The sequence below is a fragment of the Oratosquilla oratoria genome, chromosome 20 (assembly GCF_046742065.1).
Source record: "Oratosquilla oratoria isolate Oo_2021 chromosome 20, ASM4674206v1, whole genome shotgun sequence".
Classification (NCBI taxonomy): domain Eukaryota; kingdom Metazoa; phylum Arthropoda; class Malacostraca; order Stomatopoda; family Squillidae; genus Oratosquilla; species Oratosquilla oratoria.
Genome location: NC_134796.1, coordinates 46817938 through 46841459, shown reverse-complemented (window position 1 = coordinate 46841459; position 23522 = coordinate 46817938). Strand labels below are relative to the sequence as shown.

Below are 23522 nucleotides of genomic sequence, written 5' to 3'. Positions count from 1 at the left end.
GAAAATAAGTTGTCTTAACCTCTTCTTACCAAGTGCTTAGTAGTAGCCACAATGGCAATCCCTCTGCTAGTACACACTGAACTCTTTGAGCAACTCCCGTGCGGTACCAGCCCTCCATATCCTGTTGTTGTGAGTCAGCAACGTATGAACGTTTTGCGTCCGATTTCCCAAGCATCAAATTTGACCTCACGCCATTTGAGAGCATAACTTTCTATTATATCTTGTTTGTTTTCCTAAGTAAAACGAAAAATAATTGTCATGAACTAGTATTAACACCATCTCAGAATTAATAAAAAATTTAATTATCATTTCAACGTCAATTAATATCGAAAAATGAATGTGCAAATACTGACCATTCAAAAACACACGCTCTGCAAGAAGCCTCCAGTCTGTTGAACAGGTATGTTGTGTTTAAATCTGGCGCTAGATATGGCGTTCAAGTAGATATTTAATGCATGGACATCGAAGCTTTTGTTATAACAATAAAATACGTACTATGAATACTATAGAATATTTTGTATTTATCCTACCAAAGAATGATACTTTTGATTATTCAGTTGGCAAGGTGAACAGACGACGCCACTACCACAAATTTACAATTACTGTATGTTAGAGCGGGTGTGCAGGGAGGAGTTGGGTGCGAAGAGTGATGATATAAACAATTGAGATTGTTTTCGTACGTTCACAATTTCTGGAAGGTTCAGAGGAAAGACATCCGTAAACTTGTAAGTCTATGTATTGCTTTGGTAAAAGGCATTTCATTAATGTGTGATATGATTGCAGTGCAAGTTTCAGGTATCAAGTTCCATTGCATGTAACGACTACCCCAAAATGAATGGGAAGATGCATTCGCAGTTACGTGTACGTGCAAAACAAAATACCTGGAGATGAGTCCTTAAGTGTTTTGGGCACTTTGGTTGTTCAAGCAATAGATGTTTATTGCAGTGTACTTGTGCCGGTAGTCATAAGGAGTTAATAGTGGTGCATAAGAGAAATTATTGTTCATCGCTGAAAATTGGTGTACGAAGGAAAAATGCATCGGTGGAGAACTAAGGTCATGATAGATGGTACAGGATAATGCATTTGTGTTGCAAGGAATACGTGATAACAGCATTTCAGAAGGTGTACCAAAGGTAATCAACCAGCTGTATTAGGCGAAACTATCATACGACTTTAATTCCTTTAATTAAAAAGGAATTGTTTTGTTTCTTTCTACTTCTTTAGTTTTGTTGATACTGTCATCCAAGTGTGTTAATAAACTTTCCATTTTAGAAAGACATGTTGACTTGTTTTATGCTTTGAGAAGACTCACTCCCTTGTTTCAATTTGTAGTTTATATTCTTTAATCACAATTACTACTTGACTGTAGGCCCTCCTATTCCTATAGAATTGTTTTTATTAATATTTGCCTTCAATATCTAAAGTGTCATGTACAATAGCTGTGTGCATGTTAAATAGTCCTGGGACATTTTTTCTGACATTTTCTTTCATGTTATTGAATGGTTCAAATGTTTAGTGTTATTCAATGCATAACTCAGATGTTAGTCGAGAGTTCAAATAGTTCAGATAGAATTCAATTCAATCTTTCAGATACTAGAATTGTCTAGGTCTTGTTACTTTTTATGAATGAGAAGATGGATATTATTCTTGATTTTATTGTCCAGTGGAGGGATATTTTTCTGTCTTATTGACCTTTTCTTTTTGTAAGCCCAGAAGCATTATTTTATATAATTGGTAGTCCTTTCTAGTCTAGTTTTGAAATTGTAGGTGTTATTTTAAGATTATAGGTATTATGGGTGGATCACTATCTGCCTTGTCTGCCTTTAGTGATCTTTTTCTGTTTTACGGCATGCAATTGATTTCAACATCTTAAGAGAGGTAAGAAATGAAAATTAATCTAAAACCTAACCTGACCTAACCTAAAAATTCTGCATGCCATAAAATGGAAATGATCCTCCCATAGATAACAATCAATACATTGTCGAGTATCTCAATCAGAAGATCTGCAACCGCCAGTTCAGGTGACAAGCCATGTGGATTAGAGATTTTGTATTGATGTCTTGATTAGGTGAGCGTAGGGCAGCATAGATTGAAGTGGTTCATGTTTTATGGGTGGTAGTTGTATCAGGGGCATTTAAGAGTGTTGATAGGCCATATATATCTCGTCACTGTTTTGATGCTAGGTGGTGACCTAGATGCAGTTGTGCTATTGTGGTCCATACTTGTCTTGGAAGTGATTTCTCAAGTCTGTCGGAGCCTGGTAATGTATAAAATGTTGAGACCTATCATGGAGTGCTTGTTTTATGAAATGAATGTATTTGTATGAGATGTTTGGGGGGGGGGGCAGCTTATTGTAGAACTTGGAGTAGTACATTTCTTTTTTCATGTTGCGCCATTTTTCAGCTTTGTTTAATTGTGATATAATGGTGAATTAGATTCTCATTATTGATATGTAAACAGTGCATTTTTTATTAGTGTCACTGTCAGTATGGTGGTATTCTGTAGATCACAGCATATACTAGGTAATTGCTAACCAAACCTAACTGAAGACCTTGGAAAACTGCATATCAACAGGAATGCTCGCTAAATCCAAATATAGGGATTTCTCGATTTATGCATGTTTAGAATGTGCGATTTTGTAATAACATGAGGTAAAAACATAGAAATTTTTTCATATTACAAATTATTTAGAATAACATGATGTAAAAAATCAAGTACGGTAAGCAATAGTAAAACTTAACTGTTCACTTTATGCAGTTTTTACATAATGCGAACCCTTCAGAAATGTATCCCTCACATAAATAAAAAAAATCTCTGTATAAAAAAAACGGCAGTGTTCTATTCAAACCTATACAATGATATGTCCCCCAGAACCTCACAACATATCTGTGTAAAAACTTAACACACTTGAATCATAAAACAAGCCTTCCAAATTAGACCATCAAATTATGTATATCACTAAACTCCTCTGGAATTCAACCCAACGGAGAAATCCCTAGCAGAACAAATAAGAATAGTACTGGCACACGTATGTTCAGATAGTTAGATAGATAGACTTTATTTGGCAATGAATCAATGTACATGAAGTGCAAATAATGACAAGAACACATAGTTCGGAATAATAAATGCAAATTGCCGAGGATACCACAAAAAGCATGTACGCTTATTTCCATTGTGGTCCTCACTTGGGATCACCACTCAACATTAAACCATATTTACACAGAATTGGCTTAGCACAATGGTCAGCAACATGCGGCTCAGGAGCCACATGCAGCTCTTTCAGGTCACTTGTGTAGCTCCAGAAGGTTCTTACAAAATAATTATTCCATCAAAACAAAGATGTCATATACTTTAAATTTGTAAAACATTCCCAGCAAAATAATATACATGTATTTGTACATTTATTTATTGAACTTCAAAAATATCTGTAGCCGTTAATTATTATGATTTGTGAAAATATCTTTTGTAATCTGAACTTACTTTTTTGAGGATTACAGATATTTTTGAAGTTATATATATATATTATATATATATATATATATATATTATATATATATATATATATATATATATTATATACCGGGTATATATATATATAAAATTTTGCCTGGACTGCTTTACAAATTTACAGTATATGTATGTCTCTCCCACAATCCTGCTGATATATCCATCAAGTGACAGGTTGTCTTTTATCAACACTTCCACATCTTTCTCTTGTGTGTGTGTGTATGCATGCACATATGCTTTAACTCAGGCCCCCCCCCCATTATGAGGGGTAAGGAGACTGTTGGTATATACATATATAATTATTATTTTATGATTGTTAACAGTTTAACAGTGAAATGGGAGAAGAGTATAACAAAATTTTGAAAGTAATAAAAAGATGTTTTGGAGAGGAAGGTTAGGTGAGTCAAGTGGTGGAGAGGAGGTATGGGGTGCAGATGGAGAGATGATAATGGAGAAGATTGTGGTGAGGGGAAGTGTGGAGGAGGGAGGGGTGGTTGCAGTGGGAGGCGCTGAGAAGGTGACGGTGTTGAATGAGGAAAATGGAGAATTTGGAAAAGATGAGATGAAAGCAGTTATTAAGATAATGAGAGCAAGTAAGGCCCCTAGGTTGGATGGATGTCATGCAGTGTCTAAATGGGGGAGGTGCAGTGATGGTGAGGTCGTAGGGTAGAGTGTCAGAGGACTGGCCTGTATAGTTCCACTTTGTAAAAGAAGGAAGTTGAAGATAAATGTAGGTAAAAATAAGGTGATGAAATGTACAAGGGGAGAGGATGGCAGCAAATTGGAAGTGAGTATGAAGGAAGAGAGGCTGGAGGAAGTGGATAGCTTTAGATACTCTGGGGGTGAATGTGGCAGGAAAGGGAGGAGTGGAGGTGGAATGTAGATTGAGAGAAGCAATTAAATGTCTTGGTGGATTAAAAGAGTGTAATGAAAAATAGACATTTGGGAATGGATGCTGAGGGGTGATTGTGCAGATGAAAGAGTATTGGGATGATTTGGACGCATGGAAAAAATAAGTGAAGAAAGATTAGTAAAAGAAGTGAGGAAGGCAGAGGTGGGTGGAGTGAACATGAGGGAGCACCCAAGGATGGTTGAGTTAAAAGGGGTGTTGGGAAAGAGGGGAATGTCTGTTGAGGAAGAAAGGGAGAAGACAGAAGATAGGGGTGAGTGGAGAATGGTTGTGTATGGATGATGCTGTGATGCATGGAAGGGAGTGGGTGGGGGATGGAGGGGGTTAGGGAGTATGTGTGAATGATATTCTGATGCCACCCTATGGGATTTCTTTACGTCCTCTCTTTTTCTGCATGAGGGGATGGAGAGGGGGGCTGTCTCTGATTAAATGAAGCAGCCTTGCTGTGGATGTGTTGTGTCTTGCTGCATTGCCTCTGACCCAGGACACTGAGTGAGATGCAGGTATGACCCGTCATCCAGGAAAAGCTAAGAAAAGTGGGAGGGAGGTGTGGTGATGGGAGTGGAGTATGTGGGGATGAAATGGGTGGGAGTGGATTTATGTCTTTGACTTTGTCTTCCTTCCCTGTAAGGGGGAAGGAGCCCTTGGCATGTGTATGTATTGTTAAGAGCAGTGGTATAGTAGTTTTTTCTTCTTATTCTTGATGGTACCGCAAATTAATTCATGTTAATATTTGCAGGTTGGAGGTGCTCAGCATGTCCAATGTGCACCTTGGACTGCCCTATCCAGGTGGGGTAGTGGACCACTCAAGCAACCTGTCCCACGATATCGGTGCCCTCTATCTCAATGATGAATACAGCGATGTGACCCTCAATGTAGGGGGTCACACATTCCATGCACACAAAGTAATACTTGCTTCCAGAAGTCATTATTTTAGGTGAGTCTGTTCAGGACTTGCTTTTCCCATTCTTAATTGGATCTTTTGTATTCTTTAGTGGCTGAAGGACATAAACAGGAACCTGAGTGGGTTGTGCCTGCAAAATAGACAGTTGAACTGCCCATTCTTGAAATATATTGGCTCTCTCGTTTGATCTCTTTCTGTCAACCTTACCAGTATTTGTTGCACCTTTTCATACATGGAGAACTGACAACTGGTGACTGCTCCCTTCCCCACTACTAATTTTGGCTAATGACAGAAAAAGTCCCAAACAAACACAACACAGACAACTTTCCAAATTTTCTTCCCAGAGATATCTGAGAGAGGGGCTTAGGACTTTTGCCAGCCAGTGTAGGAGTGCAGTTGTTCCACTTAGTGAAACATAAGTAGATAATTTACCTTGATTGAAACATGAGTAGATAATATACCTTGATATAGTCCCCAGAAGTTTATTCAGTCATTGAGTGTTGTCCATTGCTTCTGAAATATGCGACACCAATGATTGGGTGTATGTAACTTAGAATTAATGACTTATTAAATCTAATTTTGTAACTAATTACTTACCTTATTTTAATGAATCTTAGAGGAGTTGTATGAAGGAGTGATTGTGCCAACAGCACTGTATGGGACAGAAACATGGAACATAAGGGAGGAAGAGCTTAGATGTATATGAGATGAAAACTCTTGAGAAGTATGGTAGGGGTTACTAGGCTGGAGAGAGTGAGAAATGAGGAGGTGAGGAGGAGTGTGGGGGTGCAAAAGGAGCTGAGAGATAAAGTTGATGAAAGAGTACTGGGATGGCTTGGAAAGAACGAGTGAAGAAAAATTAGTTAAAAAAAAGTGTGGAAGGCTGAGGTGGATGGACTGAACATAAGGTGGCAACCAAAGAAGAGGTGGATGGATGGGGTAAAAGGGGCATTGGGAAAGAGGGGAATTTCTATTAAGGAAGGGAGAAGATGGGAAGATAGGGCTGAATGGAAAATGGTTGTGTTTGGAGAATGCTGTGATGCATGGAAGGGATTGGGTTGGAGATGGGGAGGGGGGTTAGGGAGTATGTATGAATAATATTTTGATACAGCCCAAAGGGATTTCTCTCTGTCTTCTCTTTTACTGCATGATGGGACAGAGGGGGGAGGGGTTGCCAATTAAATGAAGTGGCCTTGTTGTGGATATGCTGTCTTACTGCATTGCTTCTGACCCAAGGCAGTGGGCAAGATACAGGGATGACCTGTCATCCAGGAGGAGCCAAGAAAAGAGGGAGGGAGGGAGGGGTGGTGAATGGGAGTGGAGTATGTGGGGATGAAATGGGTGGGAATGGATTTATGCTTTTGACTTTGGCTACATCCCTTGTAAGGGGGGAAAAAGCCCTTGGTATATGTATGTATAATTATTTATTTTTATTTTTTCTTCCTTGGTCAGAGCACTCCTTTTTGGTGGACTGCGTGAGACTCACCAGGCTGAAGTTGAAATAAAGGATGCCAACTTGACGGCTTTCAAAGTTTTGCTTAAGTACATCTATACAGGATGGGTCAATCTCAGCTCTGAAAAGGTAACTGCTATCGTTTCTGTTCATTCTGATGGTTCTTTTGGCTATCTGTTCTTTCGGGGTTCTGCTGGAAACCTCTGGTCTCGTGGTAGTTGGCAGCAGTCTGTTTTCTCAGTGAAGAAATGTTCTTGTACATAGTTGTGTAATGGTCTGTCTTATGCCAAGTTAACTCCCAACCTGTAGCCAAAAATTACCTGAGAAGTGGGTAGGGAATAGAGATGACCCACTCACAAGGAGCTAAGATAAAAGGAACAAAAAGTGGGTGTAAGAGAGGTGAAGGATGAGTGCATGTTTTGGTTGGCCATTCTTCTTATAAGGGAAATTACCTTTAGGTATGTACATATGTACCAAAGGGCCTCACTCTGCCAAAAGTAGGGTGGCCAAGTCAAAGTATACATCCATTGAAAACCAATTCACTGCCCTGTCTCTCTTAGCACCTTCTGGATAAAAGGTTATCTGTCTCCCACCATACTACTTGGATCAAAGGCAATACAGAAAGACATTGTGCCTTCACAGCAGTGCAAGCTGGAGGTGGTTTATCACATTTTTTTTTATAATATGGCAAGCAATCCCCCTCCCCCTTTCTCCACCATTCACATTAAATACCGTATGGAGCAGATGAGAAAAAACATCCCTTTGAGCTGTATCAGTCTCTTCATCCACTCTTATCTTTTTGACTCTTGTTCTAATTTTTTTCTTTCTTTCTCTCTCAAAGAAGGTTGTAGAAGAGAAGAAGCAAGCTTTCACAGATTGGTTACAAAATAGGACGAGGGAGTCATATGAGAGGTACAAAGAAAAAAGAAGTAAACTAAAAGGTAAAGGAGGCAAAGAGGAGAGCAGATGTGAAATGGGGTAAGAGTATTACAGAAAATTTTGAAAGTAATAAAAAGATGTTTTGGAAAGAAATTAAGAGAGGAAGAGGAGGCGAATCAAGTAGAGAAGAAAAGGTAAAAGGTGCAGATGGAGAGATGATAATGGAAGAGAAGGCAGTAAGGGGAAGATGGGCAGAATATTTTAGGGAGTTGCTAAATGTGAAGGAGGATAGGGAGGGAAAGATAGCTGCAGTGGGAAATGCGAAGAAAATGAGAGTGATGAGTGAAGAGAATGGAGGAGAAATAAGGAAGGATGAGGTGAAGGCAGTTGTTAAGTTAAGATGATGAAAGCAGGTAAGGCACCTGGTCTGGATGGATGCCATGCAGAATGTCTGAAAAAGGGAGGTACAGTGATGGTGGACTGGCTGGTGAGGTTATTTAATGTTTGCTGGAGAGAGGGTAGAGTGCCGGAGGACTGGAGGAGTGCCTGTATAGTTCCTCTTTACAAGGGAAAAGGGGACAAGTGTGAATGTAGTAGTTTCAGAGGGATTAGCTTGTTAAGTGTAGTTGGGAAGGCTTATGGGAGGATCTTGATTGAGAGGATTAGGAGAGGAACAGAAGGAGTAATTGGTGAGGAACAGTTTGGTTTTAGGGCAGGTAGAGGTTGTGTAGATCAGATCTTTGTGGTAAGACAGATATGTGAGAAAGCTATAGGAAAGGGGAAGGATGTTTTTTGGGCTTTTATGGATCTGGAAAAGGCTTATGATAGGGTAGACAGAAAGGCACTGTGGGAGGTTATGCAGATATATGGGATAGGAGGAAAGCTTTTGGGAGCTGTCAAGAGTTTTTATGAGAGTAGTAGAGCTTGTGTCAGGATTAGAAATGGAGAGAGTGAGTGGTTCGAGGTAAAGGTGGGACTTCGTCAAAGATGCGTTATGTCGCCCTGGCTGTTCAACTTATACATGGATGGGGTGGTGCGAGAGGTGAATGCAAGGGTAGTGGGTCAGGGATTGGAGATGGTTAAAGAAAATGGAGAAAAGTGGGAGGTGAGCCAGCTGTTGTTTGTGGACAACACTGTGCTTGTGGCAGGATCGGAGGAGGGATTGAGGAAGTTGGTGGCAGAGTTTGGGAGAGTATGTGATAGAAGAAAGCTAAAGATAAATGTGGGTAAAAGTAAGGTGATGAGATGTACAAGGGGTGAAAGTGGCAGTAGACTGGAAGTGAGCATTAAGGGAGAGCGACTGGAGGAAGTGGATAGTTTTAGATACTTGGGTGCAAATTTGGCAGGAAAAGGTGGAGTGAAGGTGGAGGTAGAATGTAGATTGAGAGAAGCGAGTAAATGCCTTGGTGGATTAAAGAGTAATGAGGAATAGACATTTGGGAATGGATGCTAAGAGGAGACTGTATGAAGGAGTGATTGTGCCAACAGCACTGTATGGAGCAGAAACATGGAACATAAGAGAGGAAGAGAGAAGGAGTTTGAATGTGTTTGAGATGAGGTGTCTGAGAAGTATGATGGGGGTTACTAGGCTAGATAGAGTGAGAAATGAGGAGGTGAGGAGGAGAACAGGGGTGGAAAAAGAGCTGGGAGATAGGGTTGATGAAAGAATATTAGGATGGTTTGGACACATGGAAAGAATGAGTGAAGAAAGACTAGTAAAAGAGGTATGGAAGGCAGATGTGGAGGGAGTGAACATGAGGGGATGTCCTAGGATGAGGTGGATGGATGGGGTGAAGGGGGCTTTGGGGAAGAGGGGAATGTCTGTTGGAGAAGGACGGGAGAGGACAGAAGACAGGGGTGAATGGAGAATGGTTGTATATGGATGATGTTGTGATTGCATGAGGTGGAATGGGTGGGGGGATGGGGGGTGAGGTAGTGTGTGTGAGCAAAATTTGACGCAGCCCGAAGGGATTTCTCCCCGTCCTCTCCTTTTATGCAATGGGGGACGGAGAGGGGGGGTCGCCAATTTAATGAAGCGGCCTTGCTGTGGATGTGCTGTGTCTTGCAACACTGCTTCTGACCCAGGGCAGTGGACAAGGTGCAGGGATGACCCATCATCCAGGAGGTGCTCAGATAAGAGGGAGGGTGGAGGGGTGTGGAGTGTATTCAGGGATGGAATGGGTGGAAATGATTTTATGTCTTTCCCTTTTTGGCTACCTCCCTTGTAAGGGGGAGCCTTGGTATGTGTATGTATGCTTTCTTTCTTGTGTGCATTCAGTGCCCCTTTCACCCCATTCATCCTCCTCATTCTTGATCTCTTGGTATTCCTTTCTCTTGATAGCAGAAAGAAAATAGAGGATCTTGGAATATGGATAGATAGGAGGATGGGGCAATCATACAATGCCGGCTCTCCGTATGAGGGAAAGGGGGAGATGGGGAATACAGTGGAACCACGCATTTTGCTTTGGCAATTTCATATAGGTCACATCAATCATTTGCCTCCCTATTTAATTAGCCACCAAATTAACACATTTGGTGGTGTGTATTTTGGCTTCCTGTTGTCTGACCGTTATGTTCGTTATAGTTTGTCCTTTGTTTGTAATTGCACCTCCTTTTCTGTAACTTCTCGACTTCAGTGACAATTTAGCAAGTGTATCTGATATGACATCAACGACCTCAGGAAGTGCTGGTGTGAGTGGTGAGGAATCAGATGGGGCAGTGGGGCGAGGCAGAGGTCAGTAACCCCCCCTCATTCATAGTCTCAAATAACGGAAGCAATCATCTCGCTCACTCACCTCCCTAATGGCCCACAGGTTGGTGTCACATTCTTTATTCTATGTGTATGTGATCTTTCTATGTTCAATAAAGATTAAAAGCAATAACCTTCAGTTGTAGGCAAAAAAATATGTATTAAAAAAAAAGTGAGTTACGACGGTTGTGGTAAAAATTGGCATTTCCCTCATGGTTTATTATATTTCAATTTCATGCTCGTATTTTTATATATATATATATATATATATATAGCAATTATGCACCAAATGCATGGTTCCACTGTACAGTTAAAGTCGTTATAAGGAATGAACAAACTAGAAGTTGGAATACACATTCGAAAAACCTAGTTGTCGAAGAAAGGAAAAGATGGGTTATTCTGTATATTATGATTTCAAGATGGAGGAAACTTAAGAAGAGGAAGACCAAGAATAAGATGGATAGATGGGGTGAAGGGGGGCATTGGATGCAGGAGTGTCTGTCAGGCAAGGAAGAGAGTATAAAAATAGGAGTTAATGGAGAGTGGTTGTATATGTACGAGGAAATGATACAGTAAAATTCCTTTTATCCAACCTTGGTGTGACCTTCCCTAGATTGGATGTTTGGGACATTTTCACTTATTTACAGTACAATAAACAACAACAGAGTGGAGGAGAAACAACCACCAAAGGCCAAACGTAAGCAAACACTGAAATGCCCATGAAAATAACAGCCGATTTGAGCTCCATGAGTCGGTAGTGGCGATGGCAACAACTAAACATCCACTCCATGGTCAGATGTTTGGACAAATTCAACTTTTATCCGAATTGGGACATTGAAGAAAAAAGTCGGATGTTTGGACTAGTCGGATGTTCGAAGGTCAGATAAAAGGAATTTTACTATAGCACAAAAGGATGGTCATCTTGTCTGCTACATAAATTTCTTGAATAAGTGATGAGGTGGGAGGGCCATATAACAAAGCACCTGAGGTAGTCTGCTGTTGCTGTCTGGCCTTACTGAAGAAGTGCCCTGTAGCAATGACACTGGTAAAGTAAACCCTCAATATAACGGACGATATGGGGACGGGTCTGTCGTTATATCCGAAGATCCGTTATATCCAATGGAAATACTGGACAGATCTGTTACATCCTGAAGTTTGTCCGGTATTAGAAATTATTAGGATTGGAAATTACAGTAAACCCTCGATGTAACGGACAATATGGGGACGGTTCTGTCGTTATGTCCGAAGATATGTTATAAGCAAGAATCCCTCGCTATAACAGATGAAAATCCATTACAGCGAGAGTTTCTTAGGTCAGATTTCTTGCCCATTATATCCAATATTCAGTATATTGAGATCAATCATATCGAGGGTTTACTGTAATGTTATGTATTTAATTTGGTTTAGTCACAATATTTGTTTTTTATTTTTAATCCTTATACTTTTCAGGAGGAAGTCGTTCTCGACATTCTTGGCTTAGCCCATCAGTATGGCTTCGAAGATTTTGAATCTGCCATCTGTGACTACTTGAAAGATGCACTCTGTATTCCCAACATCTGCCTTATATACGACATGGCTTCCTTGTACAACTTGGTCAATCTTAGGTCTGTCTGTGAGGACTTCATGGACAAGAGTGCTCTAGATATACTGAAGCATGAATCTTTTAATTCACTATCGCCAGTAAGTTTGCTTTCCATATTGTTTATATATATATTGTTGAGGCATTGTGACAGGTTGGTGAAGGTGGGTGAGGAAGACGTAAATCAGAATCTAAGTTTATTTCTGACTAGTTTCATACAGGGTGAGGAAGTATGTATGAGAAAAAAAATTGACGCAGCCCAAAGGGATTTCTCCCTGTCTTCTCCTTTCCTGCATGAGGGGACGGAGAGGGGGGGTCGCTGATTTTATGAAGCGGCCTTGCTGTGGATGTGCTGTGTCTTGCGACACTGCTTCTGACCCAGGGCAGTGGACAGGATGCAGGGATGACCCATCATCCAGGAGGTGCCAAGATAAGAGGGAGGGAGGAGGGTGGAGGGGAGTGGAATATATGGGAAATGAAATGGGTGGGAGTGATTTCTATGCCTTTTTCTTTTTGGAGAAATCCCTTCGGGCTGCATCAAAATTTTGCTCACACACTAATCACTAATCAAATCCCAAATAACTATGCAGTCAGGACTTCAGTATGAGTATTGACTAAAAAAAAAAAAAAAAAAAATAGGGGCAATTTTTAATTGATATTTTCCAATTTAAAACTCAGGGAGCGCTCAAATCCGTCATCAGTCGAGACTCCTTTTGTGCACCAGAAGTGCACATATTCCAAGGTGTACAAGAATGGGTAAAGCATAATCCAGACCTTCCAGAGGAGCAGGTGCAGGAAATACTGAAGCAGATCAGACTACCTCTTATCAGCCTTTCTGTAAGTTTTTAATTGATTGATTGATTGTTTCCTCAAGTTTCGCTAAACACAAAACTCGTTGTTCCACGGTGGCTGGAAGTGGCCCTCAGGCCCAGCCATAGATCCTTGTGGGAAGAAACTTTAGACTGTTGTATGTATTTTATTAGTGTGGGAGACTTTCCATGTCACCAATTGAAAATGGTAAGAAGGGAGGAGTTGATAGTTGTCAGCTGTCTAAGTGTGAAAAAAAATGTGAGGAATACAGTTCAAGTTGGTAGAGATCATGGGTCTAGTCCAGAGACAAAATGTCAACCCCTCAGGGCTGCACTTTTTAATAGAGGTGAGGAGGTTGATGAGTTTTGACAATGTGCAGGTTAGCTGTCCATCTTGCAGGACCACTACATGTAGGTACCCATCATTAGTCATTTGTAAGTTATTGTTTGATATAATTGGAGTTAAATTCCACACTGCAAAGTCTTCTGTGAGGGGCACCATCCTAGCCTAATATGAGAGTTTGTGACATTAAACCATAGCATCATCATAATTGGAGTACCAAAGGTAGGCAAGATTTGGAAGACAGTTATATAACTTAAGAATTTTTTGTGTCTTTGTATAATATTTTGATTATATGTTACAGGATTTGCTGAATGTGGTCAGACCAACAGGTCTCATATCCCCAGACGAAATACTCGATGCCATTAAAGCTCGAAATGAGTCGCGGGATATGGACTTGCAGTATCGAGGCTACCTAAGTATGTTTAAAAGTTGTATTTTGTTGTTTGTACTGTTGTGTTTTTTAGGGTGTGAAGTTATACTTTGAAGACATAATCAACACAGACTAGGCCTGGCCACAGCATTGAGCTGATACAGAAGCAGACTCGACAAATGACACTGAACACTGCATCCAACAGAGCTCCACGTTAGCATACATACATACATATACCAAAGGCTTTTTCCCCCTACACGGGGGGTAGCCAAAAAGAAAAAGACATAGAAACCACTCCCACCCATTCCATTTCCACATTAGCAATCCCTTAATAACAACAGCATTTCTACTCTGAGTGACCCACGGGTCCATCCAGGGGTCCATAGTTCTCCTGCAAGAGAAACCTGGGGCAACAGATTGATTGATAGGAAATGAATAGAAATCCATTCAAAACACCTCTACTATCTCAGTACCTCAGGGATGAAGGATTGCTATGCCCCACACAATATTGTTTGGGTTATAATCAGTGCAGCAAGGCTTGGCTGTTCCTCAGCATGATCCAACAGCCAAACCTGCTCACCACTTCAAACAACCACCCGCTCCCCCCCCGTCATCATCAACTGCAATCAATCAAATTATTGTCCCAGGTCTCTTTTGGAGGAGACTCACTCCCCGGGAAACCAGCCACAGCCTCTAGTTCATCACCCGGCTTTCATGATGTGCCATAATTTTCATGATCTTTTTTTCATTTGATTTGTGTATATTGTGTGTACGTGTCGTATTACACCAGCGTGAATTTAAACGAGTGGAATTTTTTCCCAGTGCCAGGTGAAAACGTCGCTAAAGCCAAGAAGGGTGCCCAGGTACTCCAAGGCGAAATGAAAACTAATCTGCTTGATGGAAACGTGTCCGTATACGATATGGATCGGGGTTTCACCAGGCATCCCATTGACGACAATAACGGCCAAGGGGTACTCATCAAACTTGGCATGCAGTGCATAATCAACCACATGAGGATACTCCTGTGGGATAGAGATCACAGGTGAGTTTGTAGGCACAAGATTGAAAAGTAAATAGAGGTAACACATGGAACTATAGTCGTATTGTACAAGGCATTTATTGTATGTGTCGGGAGAAGCTCTTTAGTTGCAATAAAAATCAGCATTTGCCAGAATTAGATTATCTCCCAGCTTTTAAATATTGGAGATCTTCATCCCAATGGGAATTAAAAAGTAGCAGATGAATTCAGGTAGGTGTTACTGTGGACAATTTGAAGTGCATTGCTGCCTTGTAGAATTGAATGAAGTAGATATGAAATGGGGTAAGAGCAGAGTCCTTACATGACTAAGTGTCGCCCCAGGGTAAGGTTCTCAGTGGCGCCCCCTCTCCCCCATCACCACTCCCCATATCCACCATCCCTTGCTGCCTGTTTTAGCTATTGGCTTGCGAAATAATTAAATGGATTTTAAATTTTTATTTAATGACCCAAATGCACAAAGGATAAAGGGAAAATATTTCATATTCTGTTGATTCTAATGCAGAATTCATATATTACAATGAAATATTCAGGGCTCCTATAACCTTTTTTCATTATAATTATTTTGTCAGCCTTGTGGATGGCATGTCCAAACTAGAATTGACGCCCCCCTAAATGTGCCACCCCAGGGCATATGATGCCCCCCCCCCATATGGATTGGAATAGGATAGATAGGAAGGCACTGTGGAAGGTATTACAGATGTATGGGATAGGAGGAAAAATGTTTAGAGCAGTCAAGGGTTTTTACAAGAGTAGTAGAACCTATGTTAGAATTAAAAATTGGAGAGAGCAAGTGGTGTGAGGTAAAGGTGGGACCTCACCAGTGATGTGTCATGTCACCATAGCTGTTCAATTTATACATGGATGGGCTGGTGTGAGCGATAATGGGCCAGGGATTGGAGATGGTTAAAGGAAATGAAGAAAAATGAGAGATAAGCCAGTTGTTTGCTGAAGACACTGCACTTGTAGCGGGATCATAGGAGGGATTAAGGAAGTTAGTGACATAGTTTGGGAATGTGTGTGAAAGAAGGAAGTTGAAGATAAATGTGGGTAAAAGTAATGTGATGAGATGTACAAGGGGAGAGAATGGCAACAGATTGGAAATGAGTATTAAGGGAGAAAGACTGTAGGAAGTGGATAGCTTTAGATATTTTATGGGCAAATGTGGCGGGAAACAGATGAGCGGAGGTAGAATTAGATTGAGAGAATCAATTAAATGCCTTAGGGAATTAAAGAGTCCATTTGGTAATGGATGCTAAGAGGAGATGGTATGAAGGGGTGATTGTGCCAATAGCACTGTATGGGGCAGAGACATGGAACATAAGAGAGGAAGAATTTAAATGTGTTTGAGATGAAATGCCTGAAAAGTATGGTTGGGGTTACTAGGCTGGATAGAGTGAGGAAGAAAGCGATGGTGGAAAGAGTTGGGAGAGGGTTTGTGAAAGAGTATTGGTATGGGTCAGACACGTGGAAAGAATGAATGAAGAAAGATTAGTAAAAGGTGTGGAAGGCAGAGGTGGATGGAGTGAACATAGGGGGTTATCAAGGATGAGATGGATGGATGGGATAAAGGGGGCATTGGGAAAGACAGGGATGTCTGTTGAAGGAAGGGGGAAGACATAAGATAGGGATGAGTGGAGAATGGCCATGTATTGATGATACTTTGATGCATGGAAGAGATTGGGTAGGGGATGGGGGGTGAATTAGTATGTGTGAATATGTTGATACAGCCTGAAGGGATTTCTCCCCATCTTCTATTTTTCTGCATGAGGGAACAGAGAGGGTTCACCCCTTGCTGTGGATGTGCTGTGTCTTGCTACATTGCTTTTGACCCAGGGCAGTGGATGAGATGCAGGAATGACCCGTCATCCAGGGGGAACCAAGAAAAGAGGGAGGGAGGGTGGGGTGGTGAATGGGAGTGGAATATGTAGGAATGAAATGGGTGGGAGTGGATTTATGCCTTTTATTTTGGCTACCTCCCTTGTAAGGGAGGCAAGAAGTCCTTGGTGTATGTGTGCATTTATTGGTGCTGAGTTTCCTCGTCATCGGGAGGTGCCAAGATAAGAGGGAGGGTGGAGGGGAGTGGAGTGTATTGGTGATGGAACGGGTGGGAATGGTTTTTATGCCATTGTTTTTTGGCTACCTCACTTGTAAGGGGGAAAAAGCCTTTGGTATGTGTATGTATGAGTTACCTTATTGAAAGGTTGATTATTTCTGTATTACAGGGCCTATTCATACTACATAGAAGTGTCAATGGACCAGAAGGATTGGGTACGTGTAGTAGACCATACACGGTACCATTGTAGATCATGGCAGTCGCTGTATTTCCCTGCTCGAGTGGTTCGATATATCCGCTTAGTGGGAACTCATAATACGGTCAACAGGGTCTTCCATGTAGTTGCCTTCGAGGCCTACTTCAGTAAACAAGAAGTTGAATTACTCAAAGGCATTATAGGTATGTTATGTTCTAATGTTACTCAAATGGATGTTAGTGATTTGTGGTATATAAATAAACACCCATACACCTTACCAACTACATCAAAGTAACGTCTCTAAAATGTCGATATTTAGTAGTTGAATATTGAGATTTTAAAATATTTGATGTCTGTACATGACTGGAATGTCCTGGAATTTACGTGTTCTTTATTTATATATTAATCAAATCTGGCAGTCATAAAACTTCAGTCCTTGGACTCTCAGTCATATGGTTATATCGAAGCTTTGCAACTTGAAGGTTTGATTATTTGAAAGACATCACTGCAAATAGTGGAAGTTTAGAGATAGGGTTGATGAAAGAGTATTGGGGTGGTTTGAACACATGGAAAGAACAAGTGAAGAAAGATTAATAAAAGAGGTATGAAAGGCAAAGGTGGAGGGAGTGAACATGAGGGAGTGACCAAGGATGAGATGGATGGATGGGGTAAAAGGGGCATTGGGAAAGGAAGGGAGAAGACAGAAGATAGGGGTGAATGGAAAATGGTTGTGTATGGATGATGCTGTGATGCATGAAAGGGAGTGGGTGGGGATGGGGTGGGGGTGAGGGAGTATATATGAATGATATTTTGACACAGCCTGAAGGGATTTCTCCCCCTCTTTTTGTTTTCTGAATGAGAAGCCAGAGACAGGGTCGCCAATTAAATGAAGCAGGCTTGCTGTGGATGTGCTGCGTCTTGTGACACTGCTTCTGACCCAGGGCAGTGGGCAAGATGTAGGGATGACCCATCATCCAGGAGCCAAGATAAGAGTGAGGGAGGGGGGTGAATGGGAGTGGAGTATGTGGGGATGGAATGGATGGGAGTGGATTTTACATGGTCGGTGAAATGGCAAATGAACTTCAATATCTCTAAGTGTAGCGTGTTAAATGTAGGGCTACACAACCCCGAAAATAGATACAACTTAGATAACACGTTTTTTGAAAAATCTGAGTGCGAGAGGGACTTGGGAGTTCTGGTGAGTCCGGACCTTAAAACCAGGAAGCAGTGCATTAGCGCCAGAAATAAAGCAAACAGAGCATTAGGCTTCATTGCTAGGACGGTAACGAATAGAAATGCAGAGGTAATTATTAAACTCTATCTAGCGATAGTTAGACCCATCCTTGACTATGCGGTACAGTTTTGGTCTCCGTCCTACAGAATGGACATAAATTCACTAGAATCAGTACACAGAAGAATGACCAAAATTATACATGGACTCGGAAATTTGCCTTATGAAGAGAGGCTTAGGCACCTAAACTTACACTCTCTGGAAAGACGCAGAGTGCGGGGTGATCTAATAGAAGTGTTCAAGTGGATCAAAGGCTATAACAAGGGTGATACAAACAAGGTTATCATAATAAAACAACAGGGCAGGACTCGCATAGTAAGCGCTGAAACTACCAGTTGTTTTAAAAAACGATTAGACAACTTTATGGATGGGGATGACAGGTGGTGATGGATACGGAGCTGCCTAGTGTAGGCCTTATGGTCTTTTGCAGTCTCCTTTATTTCTTATGTTCTTAACTGGCTATCCACCCCCTCCTCTCCAACCCCTCATGCAGAAAAAGTGAAGGCGGGGAGAAATCACTTCAGGCTGCGTCACAATATCATTCACACTCCCTAACCCCATCCCATCCCCACTCTCTTCCATACATCGCACAGCATCTATACACAGCCATTCTCCACTCACCCCTATCTTCCATCTTCTCCCTTCCTTCCTCAACAGGCATCCCCCTCTTTCTCAATGCCCCTTTTACCTCATCCATCCATCCATCTCATCCTTAGTCGCCCCCCTCATGTTCATTCCATCCACCTCTGCCTTCCACACCTCTTTTACTAATCTTTCTTCACTCATTTTTTCCATGTGTCCAAACCATCCCAATACTCCTTCATCAACCCCATCTCCCAACTAATGAAATAAGTAAAGAGTAAAAGTAAGTAGACATGGTTAATACATACGAGTCAGAGAGGCGAGGAAAAATAAAAGAAGGTAAGGAGGGATTTTAGGAATGCTTGAAAAAAAAAATAATAATAATAGAGGAAGCAAGGATCCTGGAGCATAACAGGGGAGGAGAAAATGTATAGAGATGAAGAAGAATATGAGAAGAACTTTATCTGTTGAAAAAAAGGACCCAATGCTACTCTTTTTTTTTCTTCACCCAGTACCCAAAGAAAACATTGCACTGGTCAACAAAAGTGCCGTCGTGATTGAGGGAGTCAGCAGGAGTCGCAATAATCTTCTCAATGGTGATATATACAACTACGACTGGGATTCGGGTTACACCTGTCACCAGCTCGGGTCGGGGTCGATTTGCATCCAACTCGGGCAGCCGTACTGGATTTCGTCATGCAAGTAAGAACGCCTTTGTACATTGTTCGTGCTACAGTGCGTGAGATAGTAGTCATTTTATTTTTCTTTGTGAGAGATTATACTTGATGTGTGTTCATACTCTACATATGTGTGTATACGAAAATAATTGTTTTGGCTAAGTAAACATCATTTGAGGACATCTTCATTCAATTTTCATTGCACTTGTTAGAACTTTTTCAATTAGAGATGAAGAATACAAACTATATAAAATTCCTAGAAAGGGTGGGGACTGGCAGGTAAAGGATAACAAAGGGACAAGGGAAGCCTACCCCCCCCCCCCATATTTTCCTTTTATTCCTCTCCCCTCCCCCCTCCTCACCTTCCTCTCTTGTCCCTTCCTGTCACTTTTTTTAACATTTTCTCTAAAGGCTGCTGCTGTGGGACTGCGATGACAGATCTTACAGCTATTGTATGGAGTCATCTATCAATGGAAGAGATTGGGAGATTTTAGTTGACAAAACAAGAGAAGCTTGTAGATCTTGGCAAACCATCACATTTACTCCCAGAATCATCGTATACATAAAGATTAGTGGCACACATAATACAGCTAATGAGGTAGGTTGTATAAAATTAATCATGTCAAAGAAACTTGTGTTTAGTATTCAGATATTACTAACTCATGTGACTTGTCTTGATTGATTGTGACTTGTGTTATTATTATTACAGGTATTTCATTGTGTCCACTTTGAGTGTCCTGCACAACCGGGCTCGGAAAACAGACCTCGACCCCAGGCAAACCTCGATTTTGCCGTTATACTGGCTCGCCCAAGAAGACAGAATAACGAAGAAGATGGAGTAGAAGGCGCAGGAGAAGGCGTTGGCGAGTTATTCCAAGGTGAAGCAGAAGGAGGTGCTGATGGTAGTGGAGCTGGGGGTGCCAATGGCGAAGAGGCACCTGCAGAAGCACTCGCAGGTGAACGTAACGAAGAAAACCCTGAAGCTGAGCGGTGGTGAAATTGACCTGGAGCCTCAAAATGCGAAAATAGCTGTGAACTTTTCCTTTTTCATATTTGTGGAGGAATGGGACTTAAGGACATTTGGACAACATTAATCATTCAGCTATTGTAAAATGTATCATCAAATCTGCACCTTCTGTTGATGAAGCCTTAAATTGAACCTTAATAATAATAGTAATTATTACCTTGAGTTTCACTGACTGGGAACCTGGAGCCCCACAGCAGTTGACAACAGTCCTTGGGCTCATTGATAGATCTGTTTGGGAAGGAACTTTTAAACGACATCTGCATTGCTTTAGTGTGGAAATGTTGGTGTGATTTATATGAGGAAGAAGAGAGCTGTCAATCACTGGTTGTCAGATCTCCTTGTGTGAAAATATAAATGAAACACAGTTGAAGTTGATGGAGAGATCTGTCGAGTCCAGAAGACATAGTGTCGCATCTCCAGCGGAGGTGAAGATGTCGACGGGTTTTGAAGATGGGCACCAGGTAGATGTCTCTCTGATGCCCATCTCTCAGAACCGCTCGTGCAACCAACCGTCATTAGTCCCTTGAGCACATGGTAATATTGAAACAATACTCTTTCAATATTTTGTATTAGGTGCTGAATCTCACTTTTATGTTTATCATGGAATTTGGTAAATGAATGCCAATAAGTTATCGTTATTTTGTAGATATTTGAAATGGTAGCAACATATAAAGTCTAGAATATGTTCTCTTTTGTTATATAACATAATTTAGAAACCATTTTACACAGGTGAAAAGGTTTTCTCTATTATAGATATTTATTTTTTTGTTATATTTTTATGCAAGGTCATTCTCCTCCTGTTTTCTCCTGTTTTCTATGTAGATTTATACAAAAAAGGAATTGATGTATACAGAAATGTATTTATACAAATAGACTGAGGCTCCACCATGGTAGAGAACCAACTCAGAGGAAGATTTGTATTCTAAGGCCAAAGCTGAAGCTAAATGACCTGTGATGTATAGTTGAGTCATAAAGATATATAAAATGCTATTTATCATTTGGAAAACACGTGTTACTAATTGTTGGACACTTGCCTCTCGGAACCAAAGAGTATCAAGTATGCTTCAGCAGTTAAATTAATGTACCTGTCAATGATAGAGCTTAAGTATTTTCTTCTTAATTGCTTATGCATGCCAACCTACATAAAAGCTTTGTTTTGTGGTAATTGTTGGAAGTTAAGAAGAAAGTAAATAGTTAACTCATAATACTATGTGTGAATATTCCTATACTGAAATGTGTATTGGAGGTGTCACGGAGTTGCAAGTACCACTTCATTGTTAGAGGACAGATTAAGTCCTTGCATTGCACAAACACAGCTTACCAACCCTCACCTCCACTCGTGAATTGTGACCCTGCGAGGCCAATACCTGGTCTCTAGAACAAGGCAAAAATTCACATGCCACTTCATGTTCAACCAACCTTCTTCCCACATAAGACTACACCAGGATTTGGCTCTCATGCCCTCTAACATGTGACACTAAATCAAACCCAGGCCAATGCACATGATCAGCATGAACAATGTACCTAAAGACTTCTTCCTCCTCACAAGAGAGCCAATGGCTCTACCCATCCCATACCCACCTGTTTCCCTTTCATCTTGTAACATAATACCGATTTGGTGATGTGAACAATACTCATCAATAATACATCACACCACTGCTACACAAGCAGATCCGGGTCCACCAGACATGTACCACAATCACTAATACTATCCAGTACTGTCACTACAAACTGTACCTGAAGCCTAACCAAAACCTACACCCAAAAGTACCCCATCACATATCACACTCTAAACATGTTGCAAGTAAACACAGCATCAAACACACAGAATGGTGGATTTATGGAACATACTAGACGAAACACTAGTGTGTGCAAAATTACATACATATACCAAAGGCTTTTTCCCCCTTACATCGGGGATAGCCAAAAAGAAAGAGGCATAGAAACCACTCTCATCCATTCCATTTCCTATATATTCCACTCCCCTCCACCCTCCTCCCTCTTATCTTGGCACATCCTGGATGACTTTTATACTATGGCTGTCCCCCAACACCTTGTTACTGTCCTGTACCATTTCTCTGAATATTCATTTCCTTTTTTCGCTTACCCTGTGGTGGGGGAAGAGAATGCTACCGCCAAGTCTTTTCACTTAGAGTTGTAAAAGGCGACAAAAAACGGGATGGGGGATGGAATTAGGAGTCCTGCTACCTGTAGCCCCAAAAGGGGACAATCCTAAAAAAAAGTAAAGGCTGTGTGCAAAAATAATACAAGAATTTAAGAGCAAATTAGAGATGGCAAGATACAGAGACGGGACACCACGAGCATAGCTCCCCTTCCTGTAAGATACAACTAGGTAAATACACAATCCTGCAATAGTTTTAGAACAAAAACATGAGTCACAACCACCACCTCTAGAACTATTACTTAAGATAAAGTAAACAAAAAAGAATCATGTAAAAATAAAGAACGAGCTAAACAAAACATCTAAATGTTAAAAAATTATACATGCATGGGGCTTTTTCCCCCTAACAAGGGAGGAAGCTAAAGTCAAAAGACATAATTCCACTCCCACCTACCCACCTACCTGCCTTCCGGGCAGGAACAGCACCTCCTTAAACAGGGTAGAGAGGATGTGGTCCACATTGCCATGGCCACAGCTCCCCCAACAGACTGTCCCTTTGTATTCAAGGAATTTTGATGAGCTTGCAAGACGAGCAAGGACACTGCTCCGGGTAGTGACAGGATACCTGCCTCCTTCCTGAGGCAACTGGGGCCCTCTTGGGGACTGGCAGCGCTGGTGCTCATCAATGCCTCCTGGAAGACAGGGCGACTCCCTGTGGAGTGGAAAAAGGCGAATGTTGTGCCAATCCCAAGCCCAGGGACCCACACAGTTACAGGCCTGTATCCCTCATGTCTTGCATTGGCAAGGCCGATGAGCAGATGGTCCTCAGTCACCTCCTGTGATGGATGAAACCCTTCCATCACAATATGTAAGGTTTATAAAACAAGTGGCAACAACCGACTGTGTGGCAACCCTTCTTGGATTGGTTGGTGGTCAGCCTGCAATTGTGGTGTTTCTGGATCTGGAAAAAAACATTTAAGCTAGGAAAGGCTTCTGCCATTCTTGCATCCCTGTCTGCTGAGGGGGGGGGGG

The 23522-nt window shown here is 41.3% G+C and overlaps 1 protein-coding gene across 2 annotated transcripts; it reads left to right on the top strand.

Annotated features, from left to right (window-relative positions):
- Positions 1 to 569: 569 nt before the first annotated feature.
- On the top strand, positions 570 to 21573 carry LOC143036554 (BTB/POZ domain-containing protein 9-like). Of its 2 annotated transcripts, none has more exons than XM_076204059.1 (11): positions 570 to 725; positions 5157 to 5354; positions 6774 to 6903; positions 11852 to 12082; positions 12660 to 12818; positions 13435 to 13549; positions 14326 to 14545; positions 16765 to 16994; positions 19177 to 19366; positions 19753 to 19939; positions 20051 to 21573. In XM_076204059.1, the coding sequence occupies exons 2-11, from the start codon at positions 5173 to 5175 to the stop codon at positions 20336 to 20338; spliced, it is 1932 nt and encodes a 643-aa protein (XP_076060174.1). In that variant the 5' UTR covers positions 570 to 725; positions 5157 to 5172; the 3' UTR covers positions 20339 to 21573. The 2 variants fall into 2 exon arrangements, with proteins under 2 accessions (XP_076060174.1, XP_076060172.1); XM_076204057.1 differs by lacking the exon at positions 570 to 725 and adding an exon at positions 824 to 1133.
- The last annotated feature ends 1949 nt before the right edge of the window (positions 21574 to 23522 follow it).

Coding starts and splice junctions, on each gene's coding strand:
- LOC143036554 (XM_076204057.1), top strand. CDS start 1,078: ATGCATTTGTGTTGCAAGGAATACGTGATAACAGCATTTCAGAAGGTG. Junction 6,904..11,851: donor TCAATCTCAGCTCTGAAAAG/GTAACTGCTATC, acceptor TATACTTTTCAG/GAGGAAGTCGTTCTCGACAT. Junction 13,550..14,325: donor GCAGTATCGAGGCTACCTAA/GTATGTTTAAAA, acceptor ATTTTTTCCCAG/TGCCAGGTGAAAACGTCGCT.